Source organism: Lygodium microphyllum, chromosome 5 (genome assembly GCF_053477565.2).
Source record: "Lygodium microphyllum isolate KBCC chromosome 5, Lygodium_microphyllum_v1.1.10, whole genome shotgun sequence".
NCBI classification, from domain to species: Eukaryota; Viridiplantae; Streptophyta; class Polypodiopsida; order Schizaeales; family Lygodiaceae; genus Lygodium; species Lygodium microphyllum.
This window is the reverse complement of record NC_141139.1, coordinates 80,525,428-80,543,637: the sequence shown is the minus strand read 5'-3', so window position 1 is coordinate 80,543,637 and position 18,210 is coordinate 80,525,428. Positions and strand designations below refer to the sequence as shown.

The 18,210-nt window shown below is 45.4% G+C and overlaps 1 protein-coding gene across 1 annotated transcript in view; it reads left to right on the top strand.

Annotated features, from left to right (window-relative positions):
- Positions 1-17,676, top strand: part of LOC148036045 (Tyrosyl-tRNA synthetase, class Ib, bacterial/mitochondrial) — a 30,587-nt gene extending 12,911 nt beyond the window's left edge. Inside the window, exons 4-10 of the mRNA XM_087678056.1 lie at positions 16,036-16,132; positions 16,212-16,317; positions 16,401-16,480; positions 16,607-16,752; positions 16,879-16,984; positions 17,080-17,139; positions 17,217-17,676. Of these exons, the coding sequence (XP_087534182.1) occupies positions 16,036-16,132; positions 16,212-16,317; positions 16,401-16,480; positions 16,607-16,752; positions 16,879-16,984; positions 17,080-17,139; positions 17,217-17,237 (616 nt within the window). The 3' untranslated portion in view covers positions 17,238-17,676. The remainder of the gene's footprint in view (positions 1-16,035; positions 16,133-16,211; positions 16,318-16,400; positions 16,481-16,606; positions 16,753-16,878; positions 16,985-17,079; positions 17,140-17,216) is intronic.
- Positions 17,677-18,210: the final 534 nt, after the last annotated feature.

Here is an 18,210-nt window from a genome sequence, read left to right as displayed (position 1 = left end):
TGTACCCCTGCAAACATAAACCAGAATCATATGTCAAGCCATAAGAAAAAGTACATGGCAAATAACGCAACACACGAAGACATGCAATCCAATGTGACATTCTAGGTGCTGTGAAATGAATACTGACTGAGTAAGCTAACTGAGTAAGCTAAATCTGGCCTAGTGGGAATTAACCAAAGAAGTTTTCCTACAACAGAATGATAGGTGTGTGCATTGAAGGGTTGTCCTAGGGTATCCGTCGACAATTGGACAGTAGGATCAAGAGGCATGGCCACTGGCCGTGTCTGATCCGAAGTGTACTGTTCCACAAGCTGAAGTGTGTACTTCTGCTGTAACACAAAAATACATCGTCTAGAACGAACTACCTCCATCCCCAAAAAATAGGACAACAAAGCAAGGTTTGTCATTTCAAATGTAGCTTTAAGCTTGGCCTTAATTTCCGCTATGGCAGTAGAATCTGAACCTGTGATGAGTAAGCTATCAACGTATAGTAGGATATAGCTAACCCCCTGTGGTGTGGATCGAACATATAAGTTTGGGTCATAAGGGGTAGAATGGAATCCATGAGTCTGTAAAAACTCATCCATTCTATGGAACCAAGACCGCGGCGCTTGCTTCAGCCCATCAAGAGCTTTTTGCAAGCGGAATACCTTATCCCTAGGGTTCCCTAAAGGAAAGCCCGGTGGTTGCTTCACATAGACTTCCTCATCCAAGCATCTGTTCAGGAAGGCACTCTTGACATCCATTTGATGTATCGGCCAGTTGTGGTGAGCGGCGAACGCGAGTAGCAACCGAAAGGAAGTGAACCGTGCAGTAGGGGCAAAGGTCTCTTCATAATCAATGCCTTGCTTCTGTCGAAACCCTTGCACTACAAGGCGAGCCTTGTACTTGTCTAAAGTCCCATTAACTTTTAGCTTTGTCCTAAAAATCCACTTTGTCCCGACGACTTTCTTGTGGCTTGGATGATCCACCAATGTCCAAGTCTCATTTTGGTCAATACTCTCTAGCTCCTTTTCCATGGCCTCTCGCCATTGAGGATACTGAAGAGCCTCCTGTCATGTATCCGGCTCAGAATGCGCTACATAATCAGTTGTAAACAGCGATGCAAATGATGCTTGAGGAGCAAGCCAGTCAGAACTTCTAGGTCCCTCTGGATTGAAATCCGGTGGTAGGATCCCCAAATCCCGCATGGTGTGCTGGTACCAGTGAGGTAATGGGTCTCGCAAAGGGGGCTTGGGAGCTGAAGAAACTGCAGGAATGTTAGGAGCGGGAAGTAGACCAGGCTCAGTAGGCACGATCTCAAATGATGTGGAAGAAGGAAACAGATTGGAATTTGGTGCAGAAAACTGCACAATATCCCTCTCGTAAAAAACATCTCGCCTAACGATCACCTTGTTTGTCCGAGGATCAAATAAACGATAGGCTTTTGCTTCAGAGGAATATCTCACAAAAATAAGGAGATCAGCTCGGGGAGTAAGCTTACCTATCTTGTCATCAGGCATGTGTGTACGCACGACACTTGAAGACTCTGAAATGGAAAATAATAGGCCAAGAGCCAAAAAATGCCTCATACGGGGTCTTTTGAGAAAGAGCCGTAGTCGGGCATTGGTTGAGGATATACACCAAAGTGGTAACAGCCTCGACCCAAAAGCGCTCAGGAAGCTTTGCTGCGAATAGCATAGAGCGTACCATTTCCATGACTGTGCGGTTTCTACGCTCTACAACTTCATTCTGAGAGGGGGAGTTGGTAGAAGTGAGCTAGTGAGAAATGCCATGCTTTTGTAGAAACTTGGAAAAATCGTGGGAGATAAACTCACCACCGCTATCACTCCTTATGCATCCGACACGACGACCAGTCTGGTTATGAACCAACAGCACCCAAGCATAAAAATATGTGAAAGCATCTGACTTATGCTTGAGGAAGTATATCCACATGTATTAAGAATGATCATCCACTATAAAAAAGAAGTATTGCGCGCTGTTCAAAGCGGTAGTGGATGTCGGCCCGCAAAGATCAACGTGAATCAATCCAAGAGGCTCCTCAGCTCTACGTGTAGACCGTTGAGGAAATGGGGTACGGTGCGGCTTCCCAAGCTGACAGGCTTTACAGACATCTTGAGCTAGCTTCAAGCGTGGAAGGCCCTCAACTAGCTCACAGTGTGACAACTCATAAAGTGAGTCATAACCAAGATGCCCCAAGTAAAAATGCCAAAGACGCTCATTGTGTGTAGGCTCCCAAGATGTAGCTAAGGCTTGGAAGCTATGGAACACGGAGCCCTCGGCGGTCAGCTCGGTGAGAAAGTGAGTCATGTGGTATAGGCCATTAGGCTGTGCCTCACTGCGAGCAATCACTAAACCAGTCTGAGAGTCAAGTACCTCGACTGTGGTCGCTGTAAAGAAAATTGCTTGCCCCAATTGGCAAAGCTACTGAAGAGATAACAAGTTCACCCCAAGCTGAGGGACATGATATACATTGTCGAGTGAAGCCAAGTCCGGACCCTGTTCAGTGGCAAAACTGACGCAACCTTGAGCCTAAATCTTGATCGAGGAGTTGTTTTCTACACAGACCCGCCTGGCTGGAGGGGCTCGGGTACGAAAATGTCCTCTATAGGAGTCATGTGATGTGTAGCTCCACTGTCCGCAATCCAAACTAGAGCTGAAGTGCTTGGCTGTGACAAGTGGGCCTTTGTAGAAACCTTGTCAGGAGGCAACTCACAGATGTGAACGAGACTCGCATCGGATGTCTCTACGGAGACAATGTGGGCCTCTGCAGACCAGTCAGACAAGCCCTCTGGAGTTGAGAACGTTGTCGACTGAGATGTTTGTGCAGTGGCAGTGTGAGTCTGATCTTTAAACTGCCCCTTGCCATCACCCTGCCACCCCTGCTGGGGGTTGCCCAATTGTTGAGCGGGGGTCTGAGACTTAGGTTTTGGTGCTGTGCCTCGTGCCTTTGATTGACACTCGTCGTCAAAATGGCCAGCCTTTTGACAATGTTGATAATACCTATTCTTTTTAGGTACATTCTACCACCCTGGTTTAAGTTGTGACTTGGAGTTTCCTTGAGAATCCCCAAATTGATTGAGCTTTTGATGTTGATTTTGATTTTGAGTGGAGGTTTGGTTTGGTTTGCCTTTCCCTTGTTGCCCTTTTTGAGAATGAGCAAGAAGAGCCCCCTCTGAAGAGGAATTCATATGAAACTGATTGAATAATTGTGCGTAACGCAACAATTGACACTCAAATTCATAGAATGTAGGCATGGTAGTGTTAGCCTGCTCTTTTATCATTCTGTCTGTCATCTCCTGGTTATGAGCTCCTGTCAGAGTCTGACAGGAGACAGAGGAGCTCTGTCAGCTTAGTAGTTGCTGTTCTTGTCTGTATTCAGCCTTCGGGAGTCACACAGCCCACACTGGGCTTCCCACACTGGGCTTTTTCATGTGCAGTCAGCCCAGATTTCTGGGCAGGTCGGCCAGATCTGGCCAAGTCGGCCAGATTTGGCAGGTCGGCCAGTTTTCTGGCCTGGGGCTATATATAGCAGCCCCCCAGTCATTCCCAGCATTGTATTTTGCAGGTTCAGCACTCTCTCCGTCCTCTCCCGCTCCGGCATTGGTGCTGCCATTGCTTTCAGTCTGTTCTGGTGCCCTCAGACGCTCCGGGCTGCGTGCAGGGACTGCTCCGTCCATTTCAGTGTATTCAGCATTCATCTCAGTCAGTGCAGACTCTCTTCCTTCATTCCCTGCTTTCTCTCTCCTCTCCTCTGTGTTCGTGTTCTTCTTCCGTTGCGCACTCTCACATGGTATCATCGCCTGACTGAGAGCACGGAGGACATAACCGCTGGAGAGATACCTCACTGCTGCTGTCATCTCATCTGCAACTACCCAGGCGGCCCCTGTAGGAGGCTCTTCTTCCTGCGTTTGCTGTAAACGCTGTCTTCTGACGCTGCCACGTCATCCAGCGACACATCTTCCCTGCGTTTTCCATCAGGCTGTCCCTCCTGCTGGGCGACTCATCCACAGCTTGCGTTTTGCAGTTCTGCTGGTCGCTACCACTCCTTGCGGCACATTTCCTGCTGGCGACTCATTTTCTGGGTGTGTCCTGGTGCTGGTGGTCTCTTTTCTGGTGATCGTCATCAGTTATCTTTGCGTTTTGCAGATCCAGGTGTTTGTAGGCTTTCTCAGCCTGCGTCTTGGTGGTTGGTGACCAGACTGCTGGTCATATTTCGACATTGGCACAATTTTCTTTGGTATTTTGTAGATTGGAAGATGTCTTACCAGTTTTCAGGCTTTGACGACTTAGAGGATGAACTCCTTTCTCATCATTCCTCTGAGCGGAGGCGGGATTATCAGGAGATTCGACGTCGGGAAGAACCTCCTCGCACTCGTCATTCTTCAGTCCATGCATCTCAGAGGGTTCCATCTACCGTGAAGGTATCTTCCGTGAAGATTGCTTGAGATGTGCGGATGCCTTCCTTGATTCCCTCCATTCAGGTGCCGATTCTCCCTTCCTTTCCAAAGGAAGATAAGTTGGATGGTTCCAACTACTCCCTCTGGTCTTGCAAGGTGGCATGCATCCTCGATACATTTGACCTTTGGGAGCTTGTTTCTTCGCCCATCGACCGTCCCCCCGCGGATTCGTCCGATGGCACCTCTATGGACCGTGCAGCCTTGTGGGATAGGCTCAACTCTCGAGCCCATTCCTTTCTTTTTATGAGTCTACATGATTCCGTTCTTGTACATGTTCATAGGTTACAGACCGCAGCGGAAGTGTGGAAGAAGCTTGCGTCTTTGTATCAGTACAAGACGTTTGCCCACAAGATTTCCTTGGAGAAGAAGTTGCGGATGCTCAGTCTTGATGATTCTCTTTCCATGAAGGAGCACATCACGAAGATGGAGGATATGCGAGGCGAGTTAGCCTCTCTTGGTCGTATGATATCGTCTGAGGATATGGCGATGATTCTGTTGACTCAGCTGCCATCACCCCGTTATGATGTCTTCTATACCAGCCTCATCACCTGGAGGACCCGTGAGACACTTCTATGGGAGGAGCTTTCCCCGCTTGTCTTGGAGCATGACGAGTGACTCAAAGAGGTGGGAGCCAGTGGCTCCACCAAGGCATTTACGGCAGGCACAGGTGGCGGCAAGAAGAAGAAACAAAAGAAGGAGAAGGCCAAGGACAAGAAGGAGGAGGACAAGAAGGATGCGAAGGAGAAGAAGCCCAAATGTCCCCACTGTGGGAAGGGCACTTATCCCGAGGAGAAGTGTTGGCAGAAGTATCCCCATTTGAAGCCTAAGGAGAAGGACTCGAAGGCGGCCCCAGCCACAACAGAATCTGCGTTTGTGCATGTCTTTGTTGAGGAGGATACAGCCCTAGCTTCTACCACACTGGAGAAGCCTTGGCTCGTCGACAGTGGAGCATCTTCACATATGACCTTCCGCCAGGATTGGCTTCAGGATCTTCGTTCTTGAGGGGGTACAGTCACCATTGGTGACAATTCTACAGTCCCTGTTCGAGGCGTGGGGACTTTACCTATGTTTTTTGACAGGCGGTCTTCCTCCGCCAAAGTTCTCTATGTCCCTGATTTGGGTTTTAACGTATTGTCTATGCATGGCCTTACTCAGCTAGGTACCCGAGTCATTTTTACTCAGGATGCAGTCACAGTGGAGGATGCTTCTACAGGTGATGCTCTTTGGACAGGTACACAGGAGGGTGGGCTTTATACGCTCACAGCCTTGGCTGCGAGGACTTCCCATGAGCTTGGGCTGCTTTGGCATGCTCGGTATGATCATTTGAACCTCGATTCTCTTCGGCGGGTTTCTCGGAGGAAGATGGTGGAGGGACTTCCAGATTTCCCTCCTCTTCACACTTTATGCCCTAGTTGCTTGAGGGGCAAGCAGCATAGGCAGCCTCACCCTCAGGTTGCTTCTAGGAGGGCTACTTCTCCGCTTGAGTTGGTTCACACCGACCTTTGCGGACCTATGGGCACGGCCTCCCTTGGGAAGGCCAGGTATTTGATGCTGATTGTGGACGACTTTAGTCGTTATGTGTGGCCTTATTTCTTGGAGTACAAGAGCGAGGCGTACTCCCGTTTCTGTGAGTGGCAGGTGTTTGTGGAGACCCAAACAACTTCTAAGGTTCGTGGCGTTCGAGCTGATTACGGTGGCGAGTTCACTTCTCACCTTTTCTCTAAGTTTTGCAGGGATCATGGTATTCGGGTGGAGTATTCACATTCGAACACACCATCTGAGAATGGTGTGGTGGAGCGTGCGAATCGGACCATGGTGGAGATGGCCCGATCTATGCTGGAGCATAGGAGTCTTCCTCATTTCCTTTGGGGTGAGGCGGTGGCTACAGCGGTGCATATTTGCAACCGCTCTCCGACTTCGGCTTTACAGGACATGACTCCTTATGAGGCTTTCTTTGGGAAGAAGCCTTCCGTGTCCCATTTTCGCATCTTTGGGTGCGATGCTTTTGTCCATGTGGACAAGAAGAAGAGGAAGACGAAGTTCGACTCTAAGTCGAGAAAGCTTATCTTCGTGGGCTATAGTACGACCACGAAGGGATATCGGCTCTACGACCCCACGATGCGGAAGGTTGAGGTGAGCAGGGATGTGATCTTTGATGAGGCTTCGGCCTCTGAGGATCCGATCGATGGTTCCATTACAGGTGCTTCTTCGTCATCGACGGACCCCCCCCCCCCCCCGAAACCTTCTCTACCTTCTCTTCCTTCCAGGATACCTCTTAGCACCCCCCCTATTCCTCCGCATGCTCTTATGTCACAGATTCTTCAGGATTCCCAGCCTTCCATTGTGGAGGAGGCTCTTGCACAGGATATTTGGAGATAGGCTATGCAGGCCGAGCTCGATTCCATCGAGCGAAACCATACTTGGGAGCTTGTTCCGCGTCCCGAGAAACGGCAGTTGATAGGTGTGAAATGGGTCTTTAAGACCAAGTATCTTGCAGATGGCTCCTTGGACAAGCATAAGGCTAGGCTTGTTGCCAAGGGTTTTGCACGGCGTGCCGGCTTGGACTACTTCGAGACTTTTGCTCCTACAGCTAGGATGTCCACCATTCGAGTTCTTTTGGCTCTTTCCGCTCACCACCGTTGGCCTGTTTATTAGATGGACGTCAAGTTTGCTTTTCTAAATGGCGTCCTTGGGAAGGAGATTTATGTTACACAGCCTCTTGGTTTTCTTGTGCAGGGGAAGGAGGATCATGTCTACAGGCTACGGAAGGCTCTTTATGGCCTGAAGCAGGCTTCTCATGCTTGGTACCAGAGGATTGACCGCTTCTTTCTACAGAGTGGCTTTGCGCGCTCCGCTCATGATCCCAATCTCTACTTACGGGTTGTGGATTCCCTTTCTGTTTTCCTTATCTTGTATGTCGATGATCTTATCATTACAAGGAGCGACACTCAGCAGGTGGAGCATACTCGGTCCATTCTTCAGGAGGAGTTTGACATGACGGATCTAGGGATCCTTCACTTCTTTCTAAAACTGGAGATCTATCAAATGACACATGGCATCTTTATCTCGCAGCACCGGTACATCTCCGAGCTTCTTTCGGAGTTTGATATGGTCGCGTGTCGGCCTATCTCATGCCCCATGGACCCTGAGTCCAAGCTTTTGACAGCTGGAGTCCCCCTTACAGATGCCACTCATTACAGGTGCCTTGTCGGCTCTCTCATCTGGCTGCTTCACACTCGGCCGGATATCTCTTTTGTGGTGGCTTTATTGTCTTCTTTTATGAAGACTCCTACACAGGCTCACTGGCAGGCAACCTTGCGTGTTCTTTGCTATTTACAGGGGACTCGATCCTCCGGGATCATGTATGGAGATGGGATTACCCTTTCTGGATGGAGTGATTCTAATTGGGCAGGTGATGTGGATTCGAGACGATCCACTACAGGTTATGCTTTCACCCTTGGATCCGGTGCTGTCTCTTGGAGCAGCAAGAAGCAGCCTACTGTGGCACTTTCTTCTACAGAGGCTGAGTATCGGGCCCTATGTTCGACCGCTATGGAGGCAATTTGGCTCCGTTGCTTACTGGCGGAGATTGGCTTTTCCCAGACCGGACCTACGGAGCTGCGCGTGGACAACCAGAGTGCTCTTGCTCTGGCCAAGAACCCGGTGTTTCATGCTCGCACGAAGCACATTGAGGTTCAGTATCACTATGTTCGAGAGCGGATCGTGGATTCAGAGCTGGTGGTGGTCTATTGTCCTATGGCGGCCAATGCAACTGATCTCTTTACGAAGCCTTTGCCTCAGGCTTCTTTGCTTCATCACATGCGGTTCTTAGGTCTTCAGACCCTCCCAGGATCTGAGAGGGGGTGTTAGCCTGCTCTTTTATCATTCTCAGTTTGTCATCTCCTGGTTGTGAGCTCCTGTCAGAGTCTGACAGGAGGCAGAGGAGCTCTGTCAGCTTAGTAGTTGCTGTTCTTGTCTGTATTCAGCCTTCGGGAGTCACACAGCCCACATTGGGCTTTTTCATGTGTAGTCGGCCCAGATTTCTGGGCAGGTCGGCCAGATCTGGCCAAGTCGGCCAGTTTTCTGGCCTGGGGCTATATATAGCAGCCCCCCAGTCATTCCCAGCATTGTATTCTGCAGGTTCAGCACTCTCTCCGTCCTCTCCCGCTCCGGCATTGGTGCTGCCATTGCTTTCAGTTTGTTCTGGTGCCCTCATTGACGCTCCGGGCTGCGTGCAGGGACTGCTCTGTCCATTTTAGTGTATTCAGCATTCATCTCAGTCAGTGCAGACTTTCTTCCTTCATTCCCTGCTTTCTCTCTCCTCTCCTCTGTGTTCGTGTTCTTCTTCCGTTGCGCACTCTCACAGGTAGATGTTGAAACTATTCCTTGCACAAAATTGAAGTATTTCTTGGGGAGTTTATTGAGGAACAATGTGACCTGATTGTCAGAGGATTTGGAGTCCCCGTAGTGGACAATTCAGCGAGGAGACGTTGATACTCAGCCAACTTGACTTTAAGTCATCCCGGTTAGTGATTTTGAAAAGTTGAAGCTCATGGTCAAGATTAATACGATGGGTCCTATCTTGAGCCGCATAGCAGTGAGTCAAGTGTGCCCATCGCTCTAACGCTAAGTCAAAATGCTGGAGTTGAGAATGAAACTCAGGTAATAAGCCCTGCATCAGCTTGACAATAGCGGAGACATTCCTAGCCTTCTATGAGCGGACAATCTCGTATGGAACAAATGCGGGATTACGCTGGGGTTCCAACCCTTACACAAGATCCCATAGGTTCTGTGAGTCAAGGACGTGTCTCATCAAAATCGACCAAGTAGTAAAATTTGACCCGTTAAAACGAGTCTTGTCATTAAATGCATTCTTGGCAAAAGATGAGCTAGAACCATGGTGTGTTGGGTAGGTGGTGTAAGATGATGGTGGAGGTGGATGTGTCTGATAAGAGAGAGGGAGGGGAAAAAGGTGGGTAGGCAGAAGGAGGATGTGTGTCCAATGAGTGCCGATTGATGCGGAGGCATTGGAACATGAATGTTTCCATAAGGTGCCGGTGTAGGTGGAGACACTTGGACACGGTAGCCTTGTCCAAAGTGAGGTTGGGACACAGCAGAATGACCAGAAGGTCCACTCAACAATGCTATGGAGGCAAACTGTGGAGGCAATTGATCCACACTCGGGAGAGACTGAGTGGGATATGCAGGCTGCAATGATGCCAAAAGTGTGTATAAGGTAGGTGGAATACCACTTGGCTGAGGGAAGGATGAGATCCTAAAGGATGCGCCTATGTTTCCATAACCCCCCAGTGTGATGTGCAGTGCGACATGAGGTGTTTGAAATGGAAATGTAAATGGTGTAAATGGAAGTGGTGAAGCAGCGGAAGAATATGGTGGGATGGATGGGTTTTGAAAGTGAGGTGTATGAGGTGCAGATTCTTTTTGTTCAATTTTATCATTTAAAGACTGAAAATGAAACTATGAAGATAATGATGCACCATGTAATGAAGTGAAAGGAACACAAAATTCATTTTGATTATGTGAAGTAGACGGAAAAGAAGGAAGGGCAGAAGAAAAATTGGCTTTTTCTTATAATCCCCTTGACGTGTGTTAGATACAAGAATTGGTTCTCAAGAGGACCTTTTCCATAGTCAATAGATTGGACTCTTTCTTCCACATGATCTCTACCAGTATATTGCAAAACAAAAGAGGTAAAAGAAGAAGGCATAAAAGACGAATCGAAAGTATCTTGCACCGGAGAGGACGGAAAAGTCATAAAAAATGGAAAATGCTCCGGAGCTTGCTCCCCAAGAGGAGGCCCATTCTTGATGGAGGTCTCGACGGCCCTGCAACATCATTAGACTTATGCGCAACATCTGAAGAGTGAAAATCATGGATGCCTTCATTCCGAAGCTTTTCTTGAAGGGCAATCCTTTGATCGAACTCCTCAATCTTCTTTCGTCGATAGGCTATGATCAGTTTATATTCTTTAGAGGTTAGCTTGCCTATCTTTTTTTCCATGTACTCGGATGTGTCTTCCACTATGTCGGAACTTTGTGGAGCAAGCTGATCGGCCCACTTTCGCTCGATTCTCGGTATAGGTTGTTCAGGAGACTGAATCGGTGTTGATGTGTTCAAAGTCATTTGAACCTACTGTTGTTCTTGCTTCTTGCGAAGAGCTTTTAGATCAAAGACCTAGGTTTCTCAGAGTGTACCAGGCCTTGATACCATGTAGAGAAAATACCCTAACACAGAATCATAAACAGAAATCGTACAAGAAAGCACAGACTGATAAAAGAACACAGCTAGGGTTAGGGTAACTTAGAGACAATGAATAAATGAAATGATATGACTACTAATAATATGATGCTCATGCAGCAAACACACTATGCAGTGAATGAATATTGTACCTCGAACTCCTGTATCTCAAGGATCAAGGCAGGGGTAATGAGTTGGAGAGTGTGTCGTACTCCGAACGGATTCCAAATCGCAGAAAGGCAGCCTCCGGATGTCAAACACTAGCAAACGCAGCAGTGAGAAGTTGGATCTGATGTAGACAACAGTGAGGAGAGAGAAAAACTAAAAACGTAGGTAGCAGGTGAGAGAAAGACTAAAAACGCAGGTTGGACAGCCTGCAAGAGAGAGAAAGACTAAGAACGCAGGCATGACAGCTTGCAGGAAGCAAACTTAGGATTGTGATGACGTGGCAGGTTGTACAGCAGCAGGTTTGCTCAGGAACAACAGTCGCTTGGCTGGAATCAGCTCCAAATTGCGTGAAGAGAGCTGAAAATCCATCGCCAACTGATGGAGACAGCAATGGACAGCTTCGGTTGAGATGTCCTCCGCGAACGGGGTGTGGGCAGCAAGTTGAAACACTTGAAATCTGCAAAAACGAGATTCAGGGAAGAGTGGAGGGTTGGCTGCCAATTTATAGAAAAATTCCCAAAGGAAACAATGTAAATGGCATCATCCAGTGTGCGAGCAAAGATAAGACTCTTTGTGAGAGCTAGTAGCCGGTACATGTCGAATATTATGCAAAGTAAACATACTACCTGAACCAAACTGCATCCGAATATCACCAATACCAACTATTTGCTATGCAAAGTCATCTCCCAAATGGATAGATTCGGTTATATTGCGATAGGAGTGGAACCACTCTCTATGAGGGGTCACATGAAAGGAAGCCCCTGAATCCATCAACCAATACTAAGTAAAACCAGGCAAGGCATTAGACATTTGTGACAAATGAAAGAATAAGTTGCAGGTATATAATCATCATTAGAGTCAAGTTGTTGCACTACATTGATCTCTTTGATCTTAACATTGAACTTAGCAAGGACAACGTTGCGATCATCAAACTTGTCCTGTGCTTTCCCTTTGCTCTTTTCCTTGTACTTGTCATTGCGCATTTTATGGCACAATGGCTTGATAGGTCTTGCTTTCCCACAATAATGGCATGTCAAATCGAACTTATGTCCACGGGACTTATTGCGAGACTGTCCACGGAACCTAGATTGAGACTTCTGCGAGTCTTTACCATGGCAGCCTTTCCCACTCTTGCCATCATGGCGACCTTGAATAGTCAAAGTATGCGAAGCATCCACATTCTTCCTATTGATCTCCTTTGTCAGGAGTGCACCCTCTGCATTAGATAATTTCAGTCCATTCTCATGTATATTTGCACAGATAGTAGTATGGAATGTGTCCAAAGACTCGGGCAATGTGACCAACAAGAACAAAGGTGGAAGATTGTTCTTAAAGTCAATACCTTGCGTTGACAGCTGGCTAGTGATAGCATGAAATTCGCTCAAATGCTAAGAAACATTGGTATCTTCTTTCATATGAAGATCCATAAGCTACTTTAGCCAATACATCTGAGAAGCAGAGCTCTGATTATCATAGAGATTACGGATTTTCTCCCAAAGATCCCATGCAAACTGCACATCTGTGACAACATTATAATAAACCTTCTTGTTGAGGGATAGGATAATCAAGGACCTGCAAAGCTCATCTAAGTCATCCCATACATCCTAATCGTGACCTTTAGGCTTAATTCTTTTATGTTTGATCGGCCTAATCTGAGATTTCTGCATCAAAACGTGCCAAATTTGGGTCTTCCAATAGCCATAATTGCTGCCATCCAACTTTTCAATGTTGAAGATAGCACTGTCATTTGAATGACCAGCCATACTGCAAGTAAAAGAGGCACAGTACAGACCAAACAAGCTGCTGTAATACTTGCAAACAGCCCCAAAACCACTACCAAAACAAGTTGAAAACAAGAGTTATGGACCAAATAATGAGTTGTCCACAAACTATGACCAAAATAGTATCAAATGGAGGAGACTATTCTCATAAATAATACAATAGACTACAATTACAGCATGCTAAAAATGAGGTATAGCATACTCAAGTTCACTGCAAATAAAATCCAAAGCTCAATGCAATATCCAAGTGTCAAGTAAGCGGCGCCCCACTGGAACAAAAGTCAGATGCCAGACAAGCAAACAAAGTTCAAATCCTTATGTGAGTGGCATCTAAGCATCTAAGATACATCAAGTACATAGCCGGGAGTATAAGACCTAAAAAAAACTTAAAGCACGTAAAGTCATAGACCTTTGAAGCATCCAATGAAGTAATTGACAACAGATGTCAAATGTTGTAAGCTCAAATGCATTCAATAGCATAACCAAGCATAGAGCTTCAATGTCATGCACCAATACATGCGATAGAATACCCGAATAGCATGAAAGAGCATTAGGTATAGACTATTCCTATTAAAAGCTTGTTATCCACTGTATGTACAGCAGTAAAATGATAGTTAAGACTGAGCAAAAGTGATTTCAATCAAAGCCCAAAAGCATTCCAGGAGCATGTCCAAGCATGTGGCATCAACCATAGACATCAATGTATGTATCATCCCAAGTACCCGGGAAGCATCAACAAGCAATAGGCATATGCTTTCACTGATAAAATAACCTTCAGCTTTGCTTATTAAGTACTAAGAATGATAGTAAAAATGAGCCAAATATGGGCTCAAATCAGTCCAAAAGCATTCCAATACATTGGCCAAACATTCCCCAAGTGTCCAGCATCAAATAAGCATCTCGGAAGCATCACATAAGCCAAGAGCATGATAGGCAACTTCCACTCCCGAGTTTCTCTGCGCCATCTTTGACCATTAGATTGGCGTTAGGTACTATTAAATGCCACTTCTGTAGTGTCACCAATTGACACTTATGGCCAAATGAATGACCTATGCTAACAACTGGCACTAGATATCACCAAGTACTTGTGCGGCATAACTTATAGCAACTTTTGCCTTTGGCATCCCGTGAATTCCTCAGGTCCCGGGCTCGTAAATTTACTTTGACCCTAGTTGCACATCACATGTGTAACATTTACTTAAGCATGTGATTAAAAATTAATCCACATGTTAAGTGAGGTTTCAAAAATACATGTCCCCATGACACCTGTAGTGTGTAGGTGCGGATATTGTTAGTGTAGTAATATAGGGGCGGCTAGGCACAGGCGCATTTACCCCCAACAAAGTTCAAGTCGTTTTCAATTTCAGTTATGACTACGATTGATAATCATCACCCTTGTCACCTTTAATTAGTAAAATAAAAGCGATGAATATCTTATGGCTCAAAATCGACTATGCTTGTGGCTCATTAAGTGAGTCACCCTCCATTCTTGTCCGTCACTTTCGGCATCACATATAAGTAAGTGCCGTCCCGATTGGCAACTTGACATCACATTCAGATGTGACATGCCCCTTCACCTATCTACCGTCACCTATCTATCTCAAGGATGGTGTTGCGGTGTCCCACAAGTTTGACTTGCTTGTTTAATTGTGCTTCACAATGCTTCCCTTCTCTCTTGTATTTGTGTAGGTAGTCTATCACAATAGATTTCCATGCTTCCATCGCTGCACCCGCTTCTGACACCCTTCTATTTCTTTAATTGCAAGCATTAATTAAATGTGATGGTGAGGATAGCCATCTCTCCACTTAGGGGAGGACATATTGCATTTGGGATGATTGGTGACATGTCTTCTCCATCACAACCAGGCTCAATGTCAGGTTTGCATAATCCCTTTGAGTCAGATGAACTCTTTGTGGTGTGCAGGATCCAGATCATGACCTTTTTGAGTATGTTAATTCAGATAGAGGCAGCTCTAGAAGCAAATGTATGTCCATAGGCATACCTAGCATTGTACCTTGTGTTTCATATGAGCATGGTGTCAGTGTTAATCTTTTGGAAATCCCTCCCATCCTGTCCCTTCCTCTTTTGTTTTTTAATTTAGACTCTTTCTTTTGCTTTTAATAGCGTAGATGTAAATTCTAGATTCTTTTCGCATGTGAGCTACCCACAAGTGAATACCACTCTATGACCTGGAACATCGGCTGCCCCCTTCTATTGGGTAGAGGGGAACCCAAATGTGCAAGATTCATATTTTTGTTTCTGTATGCGTGTTTTATAAATTCATCAACATGCCTTTGACTCCTAGTTGTATTGCCCTTTTTTTCCAAGCCTTCAACTTGCTTTCTTCTTGTTTCTAGCTTTGTTCTTTGCCCTATCCACTGCTGTTCTTCTTCCTTACAGCCTGTTTTTCAGCCATTCAGCCAGGTGCTGCAAGAGACAATGCATGGAGTCACACCAAAATTTGGAGTCTAACTGAGTAACTTGTACTGCAAATTAAAACCCGTTTCTGTTTCACCATTTTTGAAGCTCTATTCAAGTGTGAAGATATCCAATCCCACGTCCTTGCTTATAACATAGAGACACACATTCCGAGTTCGTACTTTTTATTTCAGTAGAAGCAAAGAATGCGGTGGCAGATTGCTAAAGGTTCTTGCTGTGGCAGACCTAATAGTTGTGAAATTTACATGATAGATGAAGATTTCATACAGGACTAGGAGAATTGGCAATGTGGAGATCCCATGCCACGGCTTACTACTTGGATTGGTCCAACGACTTTCAACACCTAAAAAGGATTGTTTTGAAGATGCCAAATGGGAACGATGAGGCTCAATAGTATGGATAATTTAGTTTTAGTCTATAGGAAAATGTCATCAAGATATCCAGAGACAGGTTCATGTCCAATTGGAAGATTGGCCAGTCAAATCAGCAGTCTATGCCAAAATCAAACAGATGAAAAATTACCTAGTAGTTGGAACCAAAGTCATGGATGGGGAAGCGCTTAGCAAGTTCAAAGTGTAGCACTGTAGTCTTGATAGATGTTGTGCGATGCCCTGTTTGGTGTGCATGTTACATATTTGGTGCTTTTGGACACAAGTTTCTTCAAATAACTCAAAAGTATTGGGCATTCTGAAAAATGCCTCGTGCACGTTGTCTTAAATGAACTGCTAATTATTGCTTTTCCTTTTTTCACATGTAAATGGTGCTTATTATATAGAAGGGTTATGTATCTCAATGATTGTAGTGTAACGCCCATTGATCACTTTGTCTTGGGTTTTACAGTGGTGAATTGCTTTAATCTAAAATATAGAGCAAACTCATGGCCTTTTGGACCTTCTGCGACTTCTTTTTTATGTCTATCTAAATGCAGGTGCTGCCAAATCATGGGGCGGAATGAGACAGATGAGCTCACAGCTGCACAAATAATGTATCCATGCATGCAATGTGCTGATATTTTCTTCCTGAGGGTCGGTTCTGTGCATAACTTCATGGATGCAGTAACGCTTTTGTGGCTAGTATCAATTGGTCACTCGTACGATTTTGCAGGCTGATATTTGCCAACTGGGGCTGGACCAACGTAAAGTGAACATGTTGGCTCGCGAGTACTGTGAAATCAAAAAGTGGAAGAACAAGCCTATTATATTGTCACACCGTATCCTTTTGATCAATACAAGTACTAAGCAGTCCCGCTCAAAGATTTGAAGTATTATTTCCAGTTGCTTCTTGACTGGTCAGACATGCTTTCTGGGCTCACGGGTCAGGGGAAAATGTCCAAGAGTGACCCGAACTCAGCAATTTACATGGAAGATGAAGAGGTTAGTGAAAGCTAACTAGAATGAAGATTGGGGTCAAGAGATACCATCAATTCTGTAATTTTTGTGGTGGCCATATTTGGGGGTCAAAGTTTTCTCGAAGTAATTTTTTCTTGGGTGTTTTTGAAGTCTGAAGTGAACATCAAAATCAAGAGGGCATTTTGCCCTCCTAAAGTCGTAGATGGAAATCCCTGTATAGAGTATGTTCAGCACATAGTTCTCCCATGGTTTGGTAGCTTTGAGGTGATGCGCAAGGAAGAAAACGGAGGGAACAAGTCAGTACATTTTTATCTCGGAAGCTTTACTTTTGTGCATTGTTGTTTTTTTACAGCTAAGTGCCCTTACCCTCACATCAAAGAGCACTACAGAATGACTGATGGATATGCCTTCTTTAATATCAGAGTGTACAAGTCCATGGAAGAGCTAATTCAAGATTACGAATCTGAGGCATTACACCCTTCTGATCTGAAAAGCAATCTTAGTAAAGCATTGAATCAGATATTGCAGGTATAGCAACACAGACGAACCCCTATGCAAGGTAAGTGTTCTCTTTATCAGTCAGTTCCGGCTGATTTTTTGTGTTGTCTTTTTTTTCCCTGCAGCCAGTAAGGGATCATTTTAAGAAGGATCCTAAGGCTAGCAGTCTCTTGAAACGGGTCAAGGTAAAAGGCATCTCAAGACTTGACTAAATACTGGTATATTTTTGTTTCTGCTCCAATCATATGGTTATTGCACGCAGGCATACAGGGTGACAAAATGACTTGCGTTAATCCAGTTCAACCAGACTGAGCTGGAATTCAGCAAAAAAAAAGAACAGTTACAGAGGCAGTGTCTGATATTTAATTTATAATTTTGGGGCATTCTGGGTCACTGTGGCGAGGTTTTCCACTATCTAATGGAGGAGTTTGTTAGCATTGCCCATATGAGGATATGCTAAAGTGATGCCTAGCAGATCCTAACAGTTTTGAGAAAAGTCACATCAGTTTAACTGGCAGATATGCCCGTCTCTTTACTGTAATAGGAGCCAGTTTGCTTATCACAAGATTTTTGCAGTGTAAACAGTCAAATACAAAGTTTTGGTGCTAATGAGGGTCCTTATGATACGCATGTAATGATGCGAGGCATCCATGGGTTTTCCTGCCATTGTGCCGTTGCTTGTTAGAAATTAGTACTGGCATATGCACGCTCTCCTTTTTCTATTTTGGGTCCTCTCTCTCTCTCTCTCTCTCTCTCTCAGAGGCAGAACTTAAGAAGATCGAATTTGGCACAATTAGCATGTTCTTGTTCTGATGGAGGAGTGCATGCTGCTTTGTGCTTTCGGTATGAGTTTTGCTTCACGAGCTTTGGTTATATGCTACCAAAGCTTATAATGAATGCTAAAAACAGATCGTGAACGATGATTGACATGGCATACTGTTACTCAAATCTAAGCCGCGATAAAAGAAAGAAGGAATGAAACAAAGACGTATTTGTCACCAAAATGGCCTATTTGACAAAGAAATGACTACATCTGGCCATGTCATTGGACTGAAGAACAATGAACATGAAAACTACTTACTATGACTGCTGCAAGTACATGCTACCATCATGTATAAAGTGATCTCTTGATCCTTAAGCGAACATGCAGGATTCCACCTTGGTCAATATGACTCTCTGCATTGCACTCTGATTGAGATGAGAATATTTGTCATGTGGTGTCACAAGGCATGGAGTCTATTGAGGGTAGGTACTAG